Below are 16,595 nucleotides of genomic sequence, written 5' to 3' on the forward strand. Positions count from 1 at the left end.
GGTATTTCACTCCTGGCATGATGAATGACTTAAGAGACATAATGAAAACTTTGATGATCATGATGGGAGGGACGGAACGAAGGATTGGGTCTATCTTGCACGTCCCTACGACGGACGCAATGCGAGATATTTTAAATAGGCTCACAAAAATACACATGCCCTGATGAAGTACATATTCTGACTTGATGCATATGGTGCCACGTCGCCGAGTCAATGACATATATCGTCCCAGCAAACACCACAAATGTCTCTTGACATGGCCATCTAGCTGGCTGAGTTTGTATGTAGGCATATGCGAAAGCGCTGAGACGTGGAGAACAGGGCAAGAGGGCAGGCCGGATCAGCTACAGTTTCCGCAGAGGGCGCCGCTAATTCCGTCATTTCGAGGTCTTGGCACCCGATGAGGTAGCTTACTAGTAGAAATCTGAAGAACAGACCCTCAACAGCTTTCTGTAACTGATTTGTACCAACGCCGCCGTCCACACGCCCACACGGCATCTTCTGTTTGATATTCTGCCACTTTAGTTTGGTGTCCGGCCAAGACCTGGGCCAGTTCTTTGTCACCAGGGTCCCCAATTCCCTTTTTTTTTTCTTCGGTATCCGCTTTCCGTCTTTTCTGCGCGACCATGGCCACACCCCGCGTCCCGATGCTGCGCAACCTACTCGGCCGCCAGCTCCGGACGGTGCGCCCAGCCTACCAGCAACGACGGTGGGCGCAAGTGCACGACGTGCGGTTCCAAGACGCGCGGTTCTTAGCCACGGCGCAGGTCTCGTGCAGCGTGACCGAGAAGTACCGGGAGAAGCTGGACCGCAAGGCGAAGGAAGAGGGGCTGCAGGACGTCGAGCAGCTCAAGGCCGCCTACGCCGACAAGATCCACGAGGTGCGCAAGAAGGACGGCGTCTCGATACCGGGCCTCGACGCCCTGCTCGCTGACGACGAGGCGCCAGCAAAGCCACAACAACAACAACAACAACAAACACAGACTAGCAGCAACGATGCAGCGAATGCCCCGCCAACGCCGCCACCCAGCCCGAAACCCTCCTCCACGAGCGGCGGCGCCTCCATCAAAACCCTCGGCGAGATCCTCGACCTCGACAAGGCGCGCGCCCTGCCACTAAAAGAGCTCACCGCCATCTGGCGCCTCCGCCACGCCGCGCAGCCGACGTCGCTCTGCGCCGTGCTGCCGTCGCCGACGTATCGAGCCCTCGAGCATTCCGCGCGGCGGTACCCGAACTTCGTGCTGCCGGTGCCGCGGGGCGCCGAGGTGGGCGCCGAGATGCACTTCCTGCAGTGGGTTTTCGACGCGCCCTCGCAGACGGCGACGGTGCTGTTCACGCAGCTGGCCGAGTACAAGGCGCGCGGCGAGTGGGCGCAGCCGCACACGTCCGTCACGCACTACTGGGACGCCGACCTGGCGCGCGACCAGGGCTCCGTGCTCATGGCCGGCAGCGTCGTCGAGGGCCGCGGCGCCTCCGTCGCCGACGCGCAGTGGCTCGTCATGCTGCTGCAGAAGTTCTACGGCGCCGAGGCCCTGCACGGCACCGGCGAGAAGCGGAAGCTGCTCGAGGGGTTCGCGCGCGGTGACGCGAACTTCAGCGTGGAGAATTTGTTAGAGGAGTCCGAGAAACTGTGATGATGCCGCAGTACGACATTGTTTGTGTATTGAGGGCGTTTAACGGATGCAACGCCAAGCATCGGCTACTCAGCTGATTGTATATAGATGTAGAACAAATGCTCGCATGGGTGCAGACGATGGTTCCTTTATAGGGACTATATATAGCTACACTCTCCCAAGAGATAGACTGTATAACAGCATAACGAAACAATAACGCACGCTAGAGCGGGTATTCGCAACACGGTCTTCTTCTTACAGCTTGGGTCCTTCGGCTCGATCCTCCTTCTTTGCCTGCTCCTTGAGCACCCTCCTCAGGATCTTCCCACTCGGGTTCTTGGGCACCTCATCGATGAACCGGATCCCGCCGCGAAGCTGTTTGTGCGGCGCGACCTTACTAGCGACCCAGTCAATCAGCTCCTTGGCCTTCTCGTCAGTCCGCGGCACTCCCGCTTTCATAACTACGTAAGCGCGCGGGACCTCTTCGTACCGCTCCTTGTCGAAAGCAGGAATGACGCAAGCGTCGGCGATGTCGCTGTGCCCAAGAAGAAGGCCTTCCAGCTCTGCCGGAGCAACCTGAAAGCCCTCTGTGGTAAAGGAGGATGGTATTAGCCAAGTCGTGCTACTGAGATGTTGGTATAGGTCATTTGGACCTGGACTTACTGTACTTGATCAACTCCTTCAGTCGATCAGTGATGTAGAAGTTCCCTTTCGCATCAACATGACCAATGTCACCAGTCTTGAAGAAGCCACATTCGCTGAACGTGTCCTTGGCCAGTTCAGGTCTGTTCAGGTAACCCTGGAAGACGTTGGGTCCCTTAACCCAAAGCTCGCCGTCCTACACAAGATTACAGTTAGGTACCAGTTCGCTCGAGCTGTACAACGAATTCATGACTTACTTGACCAACTGATAACTCCTTCCGTCAAGATCGACTACTTTCGCTTCCATATTGGCCATCAAAGGACCGACCGAACCCTTGAACTTGGCCCACTCGAGGACAGACTGCATATGGGTAACAGGCGCCGTTTCTGATAGACCGTAGCCCTGTTTCGTGGGGATAGTCAGCCGTTCCCACACGGCGTCCACCAGCTCCGCGGTCAGGGGTGCTGCCCCGGAGTTGAGCCATTTGAGGCTGGACAGGTCATACTTATCAACGATGGGATGTTTCGCAAAGCCCAGGATGATGGGTGGCGGAACATAAGCAAACGTGACCTGGTAGTCCTGTATCAATTTGCAGGCTTTCTCGAGTTCAAATTTCGGCAATGCAATGGCCTGATAGCCATCCCAAACGGTGGCGTGCAGAATACACGTCAGACCCTGCACTTGTCTTAGCTTCTCGTACTATAGTGGCTGGAATATCTGATGTACTTACGTAGACATGGTAGAAAGGTAGGACGGCCAGCTGCTTATCTCCTTTCCCATCCTGACCGCCCATGCAGTGCAACCCACTGCGCTTCTCGGCCGCAGAGAACTGAACCACGTTGGCCACGATATTCGTGTGCGAAAGCATGACACCCTTCGGTAGACCAGTTGTGCCAGAGCTGTAGACCAGGAAAGCAAGGTTCTTCTTGGGATCGACGCGAGTTTGATAGGATAAATTCAGCAAGCTCGTACTTTTCAGATGGGTGAAATGCTTGAACTTGGCGCTGGGGTCCCTATCGTGGCCTATCAGGATGATACGGACCTCGGGGATTCCAATCTGCTTAGCAGCCGCCAACGCCGTGGGGAGCAAGTCCAGCTGTGTGACCATGCCCTTCACTTTGGAGTCCTGCATCTGGAATGCCAGTTCCTTGGCGGTGTAGGTGGGATTGGCCGTTGAGCAGACACCGCCGGCCCAGAGGGTGCCAAACACCACGGGGGCATAGTCGATACTGTTGGGCGAAAATATGCCGAGCACATCACCCTTCTTCCAGTTCCATTGCGACTTGAGAACCCTTGCCAAAGTCCATGGCGGTGCTCTTGAGCTGGGTATAGTTGTAGGCAGAACCAGTCTCGCCATCGATGAAGAGTTCTGTGATGTTATTGGTGTTAGCTGGATTCCAGGTCGAGCTCGGCTATCAGCGGGGTATGGGCATGGCTTATTGTCATCACCTTTATCGTCCGTCCATTCCTTCTCTTTCCTCTCAAACAGGAGTGTCCAGATATCAACCTCAGGTATTACCAGGTCGGCATGGTTGGATTTGAACACCATGTTGCCAATGTTGTAAGTGTATCGCCAACAGTACCGCCTACTTGTCTGTCTTATTCCTGCAAAGACCTCCAGGAAAGACCGGATGTATCTCTAGAGCGCAGCTTGGGGTTGCTAAATGGAAGGAGAAGATAAAGATATAAAACTAATAGGGAGCCAGAATAGTCTTACGCGGACAGCCCGAGGGACCTCGGGACAAATGGATACTTATTAGGTAGGAGTGGGTGAGGAAAAAGAGGTGAAGCTTCCCCGGCAGTTACGGCGCTGCTGGCTGATTGGCGACCGCTTACTTCCAGGTCGACTTACTTGCCTAAAGAGGGAAGGTTTAACAGTACGTGCTCGCTTTTTTATTGTCCATCTACGTGTGACTAGTTTGTCGGGTTCCCAAGGTTAGTTCGGGTTTAGGGGAGCTGGCTGAGCGCGGGTGTTGCAGGTGATCAAAGTCCTAGGTATCTCGGCTCCTTCTTCGCTCCTCCGACTAGGTTAGGTCTGGTAGGTTAGGTATGCTCTCTCTCTATGCGCCCTTATTGCAACCAAGCAGCCATTTCTATATCTTGATATGAGAAAGCGGAATGGGCGCGGAATACCGTCTTTCCTTTTTGCCCACCAGAGACCCGTGAGACATGGAATCCCCAACGTCATGGAGAGCCAAGACACGCTAAAGCTGGGGAATCTAATTTCTTATTACCCCAGGAATCTGGTTCGAGTTAGTCGGGAGATCATTTTAGGTCCATTACAGCCAAGCAGCCAATGGGATATGCTAGAATGGGCTGGGCCTCTTTGACCGCGAGTCAAGCCCGCCCCATCCCTAGCCGGGTCCTTCCTTACCTGGTAACGTAGGTTAATGCATATCACCAACAATTCGAGTCAGAACAGTGAAAACATTCATAATCTTGATTATCATTATTATGTCTACCTAAGCCAGTCTATCCAAGTGAGCGCCTTACGTATATGTATGTATGTATGCTGCGGGCAGGTAAAACCCAGGGTATATATTTGCACCAGCCAACATCCCACCCAGCCATTTCATAACCTCATGTAGTCTTCGTTATTAGCTTCCTGTCTATTTGGAAGTGTATTCAGATGAGGAGTCGCTGCTCGACTGATCCGCGTCCATCGCGGCAGGCTCTATGATCCTGGGCGTCCATGCGTCCACCGTCTCGCAGCCCTTGGGCACACGGCACTGGTCCCGTACGTCGCACGTCTTCCACAACACCTCGCGGACCTCGGAGAAGACTTGGTCGACGGCATCCATCGCCCAAATGACGTCTAGGTGTTCATACTCGACAATCGTTTTCTGGTGCACAATCTGCACGTGCGGCTCGCGACCGCGCTCGAACCGACGGATCAGCTTGGAGCCGTCGACGAGATCGTCGTTGCCAGCAACCCACAGAGCCATCGGCGGAGCCTGTTCGTTATACCAAGCCGTTGCGCCTTTCGGCTTGCGCTTGTGGTGGTGATCATGCGGGTGTGAATGCGAATGAGCCCTGCTCCTGAAGCGACTACGTAGCCTCTTGAGAAGACCCGAGTCTTCTATCTCGGTGGGATTGGCCAGTGGCCCATCCGTCTCCGCATCTTCACGTTCCTCGGCGTGCAGGTCCTCCTTTGTCGACAGGATGCACTTATGCTTTGCGAAGCACTCCCGCCCGAGCCACCATCGCATCGACTCGGCACTGACATAGACAGGCGCGAACTGGAACATACGGTGCTTCAAGGCCCGATCCCACCGGGTGTCAGTCCAGTCGAACAGGAACGAGAAGACCTTGTAGCCCAGCCAGCCGTAGATGCGTGCAGGCATCACCCCATGCATTGTCATCATCAAGGGGATGAATGCGTGTATACCGAATACCACGCGGAACATGGCGGGCGAGATGACCCTCATGAATTTGAAGTACGCCTTTCCGATCAGCGGACCAGCGTGAGTGGCCGGAGCCAGGGCGCAGAAAACGCTGAGTTTCTCCCCCAGTTCTGGGCGCTGCTCCTTGGCGAGGGCAACAAATGTCTGCGTCGTGCCTTGAGAATGACATATCAGACCGAGCTTCTCAAATCCCGTCTCGTAGAGTACACGTGAGGTCAACGCCGCCAGGTCAAAGACTCCCATCTGACGGATGTTCCAACACCACATGCGTGGATCAGCATACTCCAGGAGAACATGCTTGGGCTTGAAGCCACAGCGGTTGTTTCCTAGCCACACGTCGTAGCCCGACTTGCAAAGATAAAAAGCCAGCGAGTCTTCATCGTTGACGCAGTACGCACCCGAACTCTGCATGAGCCCGTGCAGTAAAAGGACAGGATACTTGCGCTTCTGCCTGGGGTCTCCGGCCTCTCCTTGGTCTCCCCGGTAAACAGGTTTGGTCCACGAAAGGTTCTCTCTTTCTCATCTAGTTTCGTGTGCTCTTTCGGATCGTAAATATGCCAAAGGTCTATTATGAAGCCGTCCTCGGTCTGAACCTGAAACTCTTCCATGTCCAAACCGACTCGTCGCGCGTAATAGCCAACATCGCAGATAATAGGATCGGGTCCGCCTTCGGTGGGGACAAAACCGTCGTTCGACACAGGGGCTTCTTTGTCGGGGCTGATCTTATCTTGCGTCATTCTGCGCTTCCACGCTCGCTCCATCTCTTGCCGCGCCTTCTGCCTTCGTACTTCTTCTTGGTAGAACGGTCGTTGCGCATCAGGGTTTCGGAGCGTCAATCGCATCCAGGTCCGGTAGAACAAGGGGGGTATGCTGGTAAACAGAGCACCCAGTACGACCACCCCCAGAAAACTTGTGCTGAGGAAGAACGACGAGACTCGGAAGGTCATGCATTGCACCTCTCGAACGATTGACGATGGGCCGTATAGCGGTAAAGGCGGGGAATAACGGATTCGTGTGCGATGGAGGCATGGACCTCTGAAGAGAATCATCGCCTGCCTTTTGTATAGATGCGCTGTTGGCCTGCGCTTTCACCTCCACCTCGGCTGGGCCAGTAACATCTTTGCCCTGGTCTGAACTTTCGCGGACGGCTTGTTCTGATATGGGTTCGGCATCGTCCGTCGAATGGTTGCTGTCGAACTCCTCCTTGAGCTGATTTAATTTGTAGGCCTCTTGAAGCGGTGGTCCTGGCAGTCGATTTCCGTCGGCGGTGACAACCACGGCATCTTGAGGTGTGACAAACTCGGCGTTGACAGCAATGTTCTCCGGATGTTCAGCATTGTGAGGTTGAAGCGACAGCTTCTCGGCTTGGTGCGTAAATTGCGCAGCAGCCTGGACATGGTCAGCCCCTGCCGGCTGTGAGCCGCCGGCTTGCATGTTCTCGGCAGACGCCTTCATGTCGGGCCGTCCGCTTCGCTGCTGTCCCGTACAGCGTATGTATTATGCGGTATCCAACGTTGTCTCGGTCGATTGGCACAGCGAATGTGGGATGAAAAGAGGAAAGTATATATATAGACAGTGCGTCTGGGAGATCGACAGCAGGTGCGGGAACGAGAACCTTATTCCCGATGGCTCATGTAGGGGGGCAGAATAAATCTTAAGAGAATGGGACGACGTTGCATAGGGTCCAGGGGATCCAGAGTCCAGACTTTCAGACCGCTTTTATCAACCCCTTGACTCGTGGGGGGGGATCATAGCCCGATAGTCAGACGTTGGTAAAAAACCAAGGATGGTTGTTGTTCGTTTTATGCGGTCATGGAAAGGACTTGGACTCGGCTCTAGACGCGTGTACACCCTCCAGTAGACTCGAAAGTACCTAAGTGATTGGAAGTGGAAGGATTCAAGTTCTTTATTCTTTACGTCCCAGTCCCACATTACATACAAGAGATGTTAAGTACCTAGTCCTCGCCCGAAAAGGAGGAGCGTTCCATTAGACCGGATGGGGGCAGATGAGAGACAATTTTAAATCTGCGACTGTTGACTTGGAAGTTTCAGTGGATCAAAACGAGATCCAGTGCTTGTTAATGCGCCAGCCCTTGACGTCACATCCGATACGGGCACGGCACTTTTGAAGGCCTCATCCATGGCAATCTACAGGTACTGTAAGTCAACGTTTGAAGTTGAAAATAGGACCTTGATTGTTGCGACGCTCAGCTGTTTGCGATCTCCCTCTAGTATATCCGCATATCCATACTGGCACACTGCCAACTATAAAATAGGAGGAGCACTCCCCTGGATTTCCACAATCACGCACTAATGTGTAATACATAAGTCTAGCAGCCATAGCGAGAGGGGTCGACCTGTCGGGCCATTAGGCTTGTAGGCTTCTGGCCACTGCTTTCCATCTCCGGGGGGGGCTGATCCACTGGCGACGGATCCAAGATAAATGGGAACTTGTGGTAATTTGACATGTGACCAGTAGGGACATTGACAAAACTCAACTCCTGACTCTGTCTAACCAGTTTCACCACGAAAATATCAACGCATGACATAACAGCTAAGAAACGAGGAAATTATCTTCTTATTATTGTCTATCTGGTGTGTGTGTGTGTGCTTGAGTGGCTATATAATACTTGGTCATACCTTTCGGGTGATAAACGAGTGTTCGCAGTAAATCAAAATGTATGCTATGCCTCTTGGTGCTAAATCTGGTTAGTTCGGAGTCCTGTCAAAAGCACTTCTGGGCCTACATATGAACAGCCAGTTCCAATAGTTCAACGGTGTGGATAAACAGGGTCTCACAAGAAAATGGGGGTTTGCAGATATGGGCACTCATAAGGAGACAGAGACTATGCCACTCTATGCCGAGACCTCTTCACTGGAAGACAAGATGTCTTACTGGAGGCTATTACGCATGGTTTTCTTCTCAACGTTCATCCTCGCAAGATGGTGTTTCTGTTCATCTTACTGAATTATGTCTTCATCAGGCCGCAATTGCAGTCAATCACAAGATGCAGCCGGTGTATGGACGGACTACAACGAACTACTCTGGTTCGACACCTGGAGAACATAAGACTAAAGCACGACACCGGGGTATGCACAGCTCCGTTGTCTTCGGGCCTGCAGAAAAGGGCCCGAGAAAGTGTCGACGATGTCCTCAGGTGTCGTCGGGCCGTTGGAATTACGGTGTAGAACACAAGGTTAGATGGGATTCTGGGAGTGGCCCAGAGAAAACCAGCAAACCCATGGACGAGTTCGCACAGACCCATTCAGCTTTTCCAGTGAACGGTTGAGCCGCCTGGCAAGTGGGTGACCGCCTAAGTCAGGAGCTGAACCCGACGGGCCCCGCTAAGAGGCCACCGCCCCGGCTCCCTTCCAGTGTCAGTGCCTCGGCCAAAACTTAGGGAAGAAGGAATGCCGAGCGGGATTGTTGGAGAGAGAGAGTCGCGATAGTACCGTGGAAGCTCAATCTACTTACGCGCAACACCACAGCGCACTTCACGTAATGGACTAATGCATTACTAATAATTCCAGACCTCTACACTGGGCACTCTTCCCATCCTTCCTTGACAGGCCCTAGTCGTCATCTTTCCTCATGACTTCTGGCTCTCCGACTGATCCTGGCGAACACGTTTCGGCGATAATCTGAGACCGCGTCGTCTACGGGCGTTTCGGCAGTCATGACCACGAACGACCATCCGCTCGCTCTCCCTACCAAGCGACGGAGGAGAAGGAGACAGGACAAGCCCTCTATAGCTGCGAGGTTGGTTCTTGACGAACAGGTCAAGGGTGACGTTGGCATAGTGTCCGACGATCTCTTTGCAGACTTGTTCCCCCATTTGCTTGATGGTTAGTGAACATTCCCATACGGACGGGGGATCTAGTAGATGTTTTACTTTTGTTTTTATCATGGGTCAAGTCTAATGTGTTGTCAAAGGCATAGAGCGGAACAGTGAGCAGAACTCGACTCAAGACCCCGACATACATTATCTAGCCATCGCACCGTGGTCGCCGAACGCAACTCCTCGGAGACGAATTGGACCATTGTACCCGTCCTGAAGTCGACTGCTCTGGCGCACTCTACAATCCAGTTTTCCCCTTCGTCTCTTGCCCTGCAAAATTTCGCCACCACCCTTCAACAGATCGCCCCGTCGAAACTGTCCAGCCATAGTAGACATGGTATCGAGGTGCTGGTCCTGGATGTGATTGCTTTGGAGCTGGATGCCGTGTTTGTCAATCTTGAGGGCGGCTTGGCCAGGCGCTTGGAGAACGGAGAGGGCACATTCTTTAGGGAGCACCCTTCTACGGGAGGAAGAAGAGAGTCGGCACTTCCAGATAAGCCATCGGAGCACCTTGCGACCGCATTTCGCGCAGGATTGAGTACGCTGAGAGTTGTCCACAATGGCGACCTGTTCCCTCTGCCACTGCCGCCCCATCCTGTCACCCATGTCCCCCTCGACGCCTGGGAAGGTCATGCTATGCGAGCCAGTTGCGCAAGGCATACTGGGCCCTGACACTAAAATCATCTTGACCCGTGGCCATACCTCCAAACAAGACCGAGATTCCTCAACCTCTTCGCGGGCCCTTAACGGAAATACGCAGGATGATGGGGATGATACTGGCAACGATGCGTTTTATTCGGCGGCTGAAGATCGCGAGAGGACCGCCACAGAAGCAGCAGACTCCATTACAGAAACAGAAACTGAGGTATCTGAAGTCGAGAATGAAGACGACTTGTCGGATGACTCGATGGACGACATTATATCCTTACAAGCGCCTTCTCTGCCCACCACGGCCGCTAGTGGTGTGTCGACTATGCAACCAGGAACTCCCATGACCATAGGTCGCGGAAGAAAGACGAATGGCATCAATACACCTGGGTCGGTATTCTCTAGTTTTACTGCAACTACAGCTCGACCAGATCGTCCAAAAGGACGTCTCTTCAAAACGCATGGTCTTGTTACGGAGATTCCTCCGGATCTGCTCCATCCCAAACCGGGCAGTGACGAGGACGAAGAAGCGCGCGTATACGTGGATATCAACTCTCTCACGAGGATTGGTTGCTTCTCTGGAGACTGGGTCCGTATTGAGGCGTCCGAGGAGCCTCCGGCAAATGGACTCGGTCTCTTTGGCTTAGGCAGCTTAGTGCAGAATGATTCGGCAGAGCCAACATGGCGGCCAGCCAAAATCTATGGCCTCCCCGAGGGCTATTCACGCCGGCCCACGACAAGAATAACTACCTCGAAAAACGACAATGGTGGCCGAAGGCTTTCCTTCTTTGATTCACAAGTACAACAGCCTCCCAGCCCTGGCGCTTACCTCTCGCCTATATTGGTGGCAAACTTGGACAGTACGCCCTATGTAAGACTATCGCCTCTTAAGCGGTGGGCATACCCCCCGAGACCGGGCCAAGCGAAGATTACCGGCTCATCACGCCCACCCTACGCCCGGGAAGTGACGCTTCAGCAAATACGTACTCCACTGTCATCTGAGCGAGCGTTGCAATCAGTCATCTTAAGTGGCCTGAAAGATCACTTTGCGCGTCGCACAAGAGTTGTTAAAACGGGTGACCTCATAGCTATTCCGATAGATACTCAACTGGGACGAACTCTCCAGGATGCACCAGGGGTCAGCGATGATACAAGCGTCGACGATCTGCTCAGTCTAACATCATCAAGCAAGTCCGGATCGTCTAGCTCAAAGCCCGATGGCGTTGCATGGCTTCGAGTTGGCCATATAGCGCGCCAAAAGCTGGAGAATGGCGGAGGAGGACGAAGAAGACCTATGGGGTGGCATTGCCTGTATTGACACTTCGACGACACAAATTGCCCAATCTGGCGCGGTCACTAGCTCCATCCCAGGCACGAAAGAGAGCAGCTGGCGGCATTATCTGGGCTTAGAAGAGACCCCCAAACCCGCATCAAGTCTCACCGTCTTGACGATCCCGGAACAGACGAGGCGCTTCGTGCCTCCTATTAGGAGAAGGTTGCGTGAGCTTATAGCAGCTGCGACAAGTAAGCGGGCAATACACCTTAAGATGCCCCCTGTTGCAGTTCTGCTCGTGTCGACGCAGCGGAATATCGGAAAAGCAACTTTAGCGACGGATGCTTGTTCGGACATTGGGCTGCATACATTCTGCATCGATGCGTACGATATCCTCAATGAAGGAGGAAGTGGCGGAGGCGACGTGAAAACGGAGGGATTCTTAAAGGCACGAGCCGACCGTGCCATGACTTGTGGACCGGCCAGCTGTGCTTTGCTCATCCGCCACCTAGAAGCACTTACTGCTGATCGCATGGTTTCAGCAATGAAGGAAGTCCTCTCTGAAGCTCGGGTCCTTATTGCAACCACCACGGACGTTGACAAGGTGCCGGACGGTGTTCGAGGTCTCTTTACTCATGAAATGGAGATGAGTGCTCCTGACGAGGGTGAGCGTGAAGGTATCCTGCGGAGCATTATCGACAGTCAGGGCACGCCTTTGGCACCCGAATTCGACCTTGGCGGCGTTGCTATCAAGACAGCTGCATTGGTCGCAGGCGATTTGGTTGATGTAGTGGGACGGGCTCTTGTTGCGCGCCAAGCCCGGCTTGAGGCTTTGTCCAAACGTGCCCAAAAGGGTGAGCACGCTTTGTCGGTCCGAGATATACAGGTAGCAGGTGGGTCATCTGCGCGATGCCTAACAAAAGCCGATTTCGACATCGCGGTAGATGCCGCGCGCAAGAACTTCGCCGACGCGATAGGGGCTCCTAAGATCCCTAACGTTACGTGGGACGATGTCGGTGGTCTCAACAACGTCAAGGATGCGGTTCAGGAGACGATCCAGTTGCCCCTGGAGCGGCCCGAACTCTTCGCCAAGGGAATGAAGAAACGGTCTGGTATCCTGTTCTACGGACCTCCTGGCACGGGCAAAACTCTGCTCGCCAAAGCCATCGCTACGGAGTACAGCCTGAACTTCTTCAGCGTCAAAGGCCCGGAGCTGCTGAACATGTACATTGGAGAATCCGAGGCAAACGTCCGCCGGGTATTCCAGCGCGCTCGGGATGCCCGCCCATGTGTGGTATTCTTTGACGAACTTGACTCCGTCGCACCCAAGCGCGGTAATCAAGGCGACAGTGGTGGCGTCATGGACAGAATTGTATCCCAGCTACTTGCCGAACTGGATGGTATGTCGGGCGGTGATGATGGCGGAGGTGGAGTGTTCGTCATTGGAGCAACCAACCGTCCCGATCTGCTCGACCAAGCCCTGCTGCGCCCCGGGCGGTTCGACAAGATGCTCTACCTGGGCGTTTCCGATACTCATGACAAGCAGCTCACGATCATGGAAGCGCTCACGAGGAAGTCAGTAACTATCCAGCCGTTCCCCATGATTCGATATGTGTGTTTCCAAACCGAAACGGAATAAAGCTAACAACATGACAATATAGGTTCACGCTGCACCCGTCCGTCTCCCTCGCCGCCGTCGCCGAGAAGCTGCCCTTCACCTACACGGGCGCCGACTTCTACGCGCTCTGCAGCGACGCCATGCTCAAGGCGGTGACGCGCCAGGCGTCGGCCGTAGACGCCAAGATCCGCGCCCTCAACGCGGACCCGGCCACCAAGCACCCTGTCTCGACGGCCAACTACTTTGACCACCACGCCACGGCCGAGGACATCGCCGTCATGGTCACGGAGCAGGACTTCCTCGACGCCGACCGCGAGCTCATCCCCAGCGTCAGCGCCGGCGAGCTGCAGCACTAGAGCGGGTGCGGGCCACGTTCGAGGGCGTCCGCGATAAACAGCAGCAGCAGCAGCAGGCTCAGGAAGACGTGGCTACTCCAACGGCCGCGGATGGGGGCGAGAAGCAGTTCCCGCTGCTGCGCAAGTCCAGCGGTAGCGGTAGTAGTAGCAAGGGCAAGGGCAAGGCCGTGGCCACTGCGGGCAAGGGGAAAGGTAAAGCTGTTGCTGGCGCTGGCGGCGAAGACGAGTATGAAAGTTATGACAGTGGGGGCGGGGCCAACGGAGGCGGCAATAGCAACGCCTCCATCAGGTCCAAGAGGTCCAAGGGATCCATCAGATCCAAAGGGTCCATCAGATCCAAGGGATCCAGCAGATCTAACCGATCCAAGGGAAAGGGCAAGGCTGTCGCCACATTCCAAGAGGGGACAGCCAGCGATGATGATGGCTTGTACTAATTAGTATACTACTTATATATAAGTACGACAGCTACTTCTGTATGTAGTATAGGTCAGAGGGAAACGTCAGATTATTAGCGACGAAAAAGAATGATGATGATGATGAGATGGGTATATCCATTCAATTGGTGCGGCGAATGCCTCCTAGGCAGCGGGCTTGCAAATTCTGCCCATACAACCCATAGAACCTGAACCTGCGACAAACATGGTCGTCTCCTTTTGATAGTATTCCCAAATCAAGGCCTAAAACCCCTGATTACCCTCGCCATGCCTGATATCCTTCAATTATTTACTATTTGGCTTCCTCTTTTGTTTCCTCCTCCTTTTCCTCCTTCTTTTCCTCCTTCTTTTCCTCCTTCTTCTCGTCCTTCTCCTCCTCCTCTGACTCTTCCTCATCATCTGATTCTGATGTCACTTCGTAGGACTCGGAAATAGCTACCTCGGGTTTGGCTTCGGCTTTCTCATCGGCAGCGGCCTTCTCGGCCGGCGCGTCCGAGACCGTCGACCCGAGATTCCCGGCAAGGCTGCCCGGGCCTTCGCCCGCCTTCCACGTCCCGCTCGTAGGGCTCTGGAGCACCTGCCGCAGGGAGTCGTTGTTGTCATTGCCGGGCGCCTTCCACGTCCCCGTCGTCGGCGACTGCAGGGGCGCCGTGGCTGTCGTCTTCGCAGCCGCCGCTGCGCTGCTTTCTTTCGTTTTCGTCGTCTTTGTCGTCTTCGTCGTCGTCTTGCCCTTCACTACTGTGCTCTTCTTCTTCTTCTCCTCCTTCTTGCTCTTATCATCGCTGCTGGCCGCGTCCTTGCTCCCGTGGACCTTAGCCCGCAGGCTGTCCAGGCGCACCTGCTTCGCCTTCGACGCCGCCTCCTCGGCGATGCTGCGGACGGGCAGCTCGGTAGTGCCGGCCTTCTTGCTGTCGCCCTTTTTGGCGGTGGCCGCCGCCACCTTCTTCTCGGGCATGGGAGGCGCCGCGGGGACGGCTTTCGAGCCCGCTGCCGAGGCGGCGGCGGCGGCGCCTGCTGCGGCTGCGGCTGCCGCCGGTGCTGTTGCCTTCTTAGAGGGCTGGGCCGCCTTCTTCCTCAGCGGGTTCGGCGGCGGCTCGGCGCCCTTGGCGGGTATCGTGAACTCGTCGTAGTAGATCTTGACATGCTGCTTGAGCTCGCCGTACTCGTTCCACTCCTCGATCTCGACTAGGTCCTGTAGATTTGTAGCAAAATCCCATGTTAGCATATGATTCTCCTCTTTTTGGTCGTTTCCTCTTCTCTTCCGCGGGGCTTAATTGTTGCTCATACCCCTAGAATCATGCCCATCTGCACCAGGCCGGGCAGCTTGCGCACGCGACCCGACTCGTCCTTGCCGGCGCGGCGGCCCCAGAGCATGCGGGCCTTCACGTCGGTGGCGATGTCGAGGGCCTTGAAGGGCACGCGGTTGGCGCGCAGGATGGTCTCGAGGCGCGAGGTGGCCGTGACGATGTGGCTCGAGCCGGCAGTAAGCGAGGTGTAGATGTACAGGGCCGGGTCGGTCGAGTACGACTGCTTGGCAGCAGCGGTTGCTTTCGGGGCAGCGGCTGCTTTGGGAGCGGCTGCAGCTTTGGGGGCCTCGGCGGCTTTGGGAGCTGCGGCGCCTTCGCGGGCGGCTGCTGCTTCGGCCATGTTTGCTTGCTGTTCTTCTGGGTCTGGTAAGTGTGACAGGAAATGTAAGGTGATAAGATATGCGAGTGTGGCGATTCAGTGATTGCTTGGAAAACAAGGACGAGAAGGGAATGACAGAAAAAGAAAAAGAAGGAGGTTGTTGTTGCTGTCTGTTTCGACGAACAGTCGAGAAGGGGAGGGTGTTCAGACAAAGGGTCCAATCGAATTGTGGCAGGGGTGTTTCAAAGTGCAGCAGCGCAGCTCCCACCTCCCCAAGCCGAGCTTGCCCTTGGGTCCTCAGGTCCTTGGGTACGCTAAAGCGTCACAACTGAACTACTACTGTAGGGCCCCGGAGCATCGACCAATATTCCGTCTTATTGTGGAATGGATTAATCTCGTCAGATGATCCTCATTCGATTTACGAGATTTCCAACTCCAACACAAATTTACTACTCGACTGCCTCTGTTCAATATACTTGTACCTAATGTTAAATGTTCTGCAGCTATTGATTGGGCTGACGTGGAGGGGTCGATGTCGAACATCCATTTGATGGGGGGACCCCGCAGTGGAATATGGAATACAGGGGGTAGATTCGATTGGGTTCGCGAAGATGCAGGCAGTTTTGGCTAAGCCGCAAGGACCTTCGCTATCTGCTGGTGGTGGATCGTGGATCATGGCTCAGGGGTAATCACCCCAATATAAAACGGCCAGAGAGAGCACTCATCAACCCGCCTAAACTTGCACGTTAACAGTGCGATGCCAATGGGAATTGAGGCTGCGGGATGCAGCTGTTCCAGTTGCTTGCTCAAGTATCCATTACATCAGTGGCGTCGCTTACAAGAACGCAAATGACGTCGTACTCGATTCATTACCTATCAAAGAAGAGTCTGGTCAACAGTCCTATGCGTGGTGGCAGGTGGGCAAGGCGTTTTGAAGAGCTGCAGTTATGTAGTTCAAGTGACTTGATTCAGAGAGCCAGCCTCACTATGGTTGAAGTGACAGACTGACCTGGTTACCTTGGATGCATTCTAATTCAAGCCATGACCATGGTCAAGGACTCATTTGTTGGTGATCTACGGAGTAATTACTGACGAACAATGACAAGTTCTGCTAGGTATAGAGCTACGAGACCGAGTATTG

The 16,595-nt window shown here is 54.4% G+C and overlaps 4 protein-coding genes across 4 annotated transcripts; 2 read left to right on the plus strand and 2 right to left on the minus strand.

Annotated features, from left to right (window-relative positions):
- Window positions 1–626: 626 nt before the first annotated feature.
- Window positions 627–1,634, plus strand: PG994_010532 (ATP11 protein; the record flags this gene model as incomplete). Its single annotated transcript, XM_066861941.1, has 1 exon — window positions 627–1,634. The coding sequence occupies one exon, from the start codon at window positions 627–629 to the stop codon at window positions 1,632–1,634; it is 1,008 nt and encodes a 335-aa protein (XP_066711051.1).
- Window positions 1,635–1,868: 234 nt separating this feature from the next.
- Window positions 1,869–3,805, minus strand: PG994_010533 (Photinus-luciferin 4-monooxygenase (ATP-hydrolyzing); the record flags this gene model as incomplete). Its single annotated transcript, XM_066861942.1, has 4 exons — window positions 1,869–2,200; window positions 2,277–2,451; window positions 2,518–2,931; window positions 2,987–3,805. 4 exons carry the CDS (start codon window positions 3,803–3,805, stop codon window positions 1,869–1,871), a joined length of 1,740 nt encoding a protein of 579 aa, XP_066711052.1.
- Window positions 3,806–4,865: 1,060 nt separating this feature from the next.
- PG994_010534 (uncharacterized protein) lies at window positions 4,866–7,115 on the minus strand (the record flags this gene model as incomplete). The annotated part of the gene is made up of 3 exons (XM_066861943.1): window positions 4,866–6,034; window positions 6,100–6,594; window positions 6,626–7,115. 3 exons carry the CDS (start codon window positions 7,113–7,115, stop codon window positions 4,866–4,868), a joined length of 2,154 nt encoding a protein of 717 aa, XP_066711053.1.
- A 2,222-nt stretch (window positions 7,116–9,337) lies between these two features.
- On the plus strand, window positions 9,338–15,860 carry PG994_010535 (putative peroxin-6; the record flags this gene model as incomplete). The annotated part of the gene is made up of 10 exons (XM_066861944.1): window positions 9,338–9,506; window positions 9,618–10,127; window positions 10,213–11,446; window positions 11,508–12,995; window positions 13,082–13,367; window positions 13,418–13,821; window positions 14,264–14,454; window positions 14,645–14,943; window positions 15,143–15,501; window positions 15,800–15,860. 10 exons carry the CDS (start codon window positions 9,338–9,340, stop codon window positions 15,858–15,860), a joined length of 5,001 nt encoding a protein of 1,666 aa, XP_066711054.1.
- Window positions 15,861–16,595: the final 735 nt, after the last annotated feature.

The sequence above is a fragment of the Apiospora phragmitis genome (assembly GCF_038363925.1).
Source record: "Apiospora phragmitis strain CBS 135458 chromosome Unknown utg000010l:1.0-9815664.0:1.0-9183399.0, whole genome shotgun sequence".
Taxonomy (NCBI): Eukaryota; Fungi; Ascomycota; class Sordariomycetes; order Amphisphaeriales; family Apiosporaceae; genus Apiospora; species Apiospora phragmitis.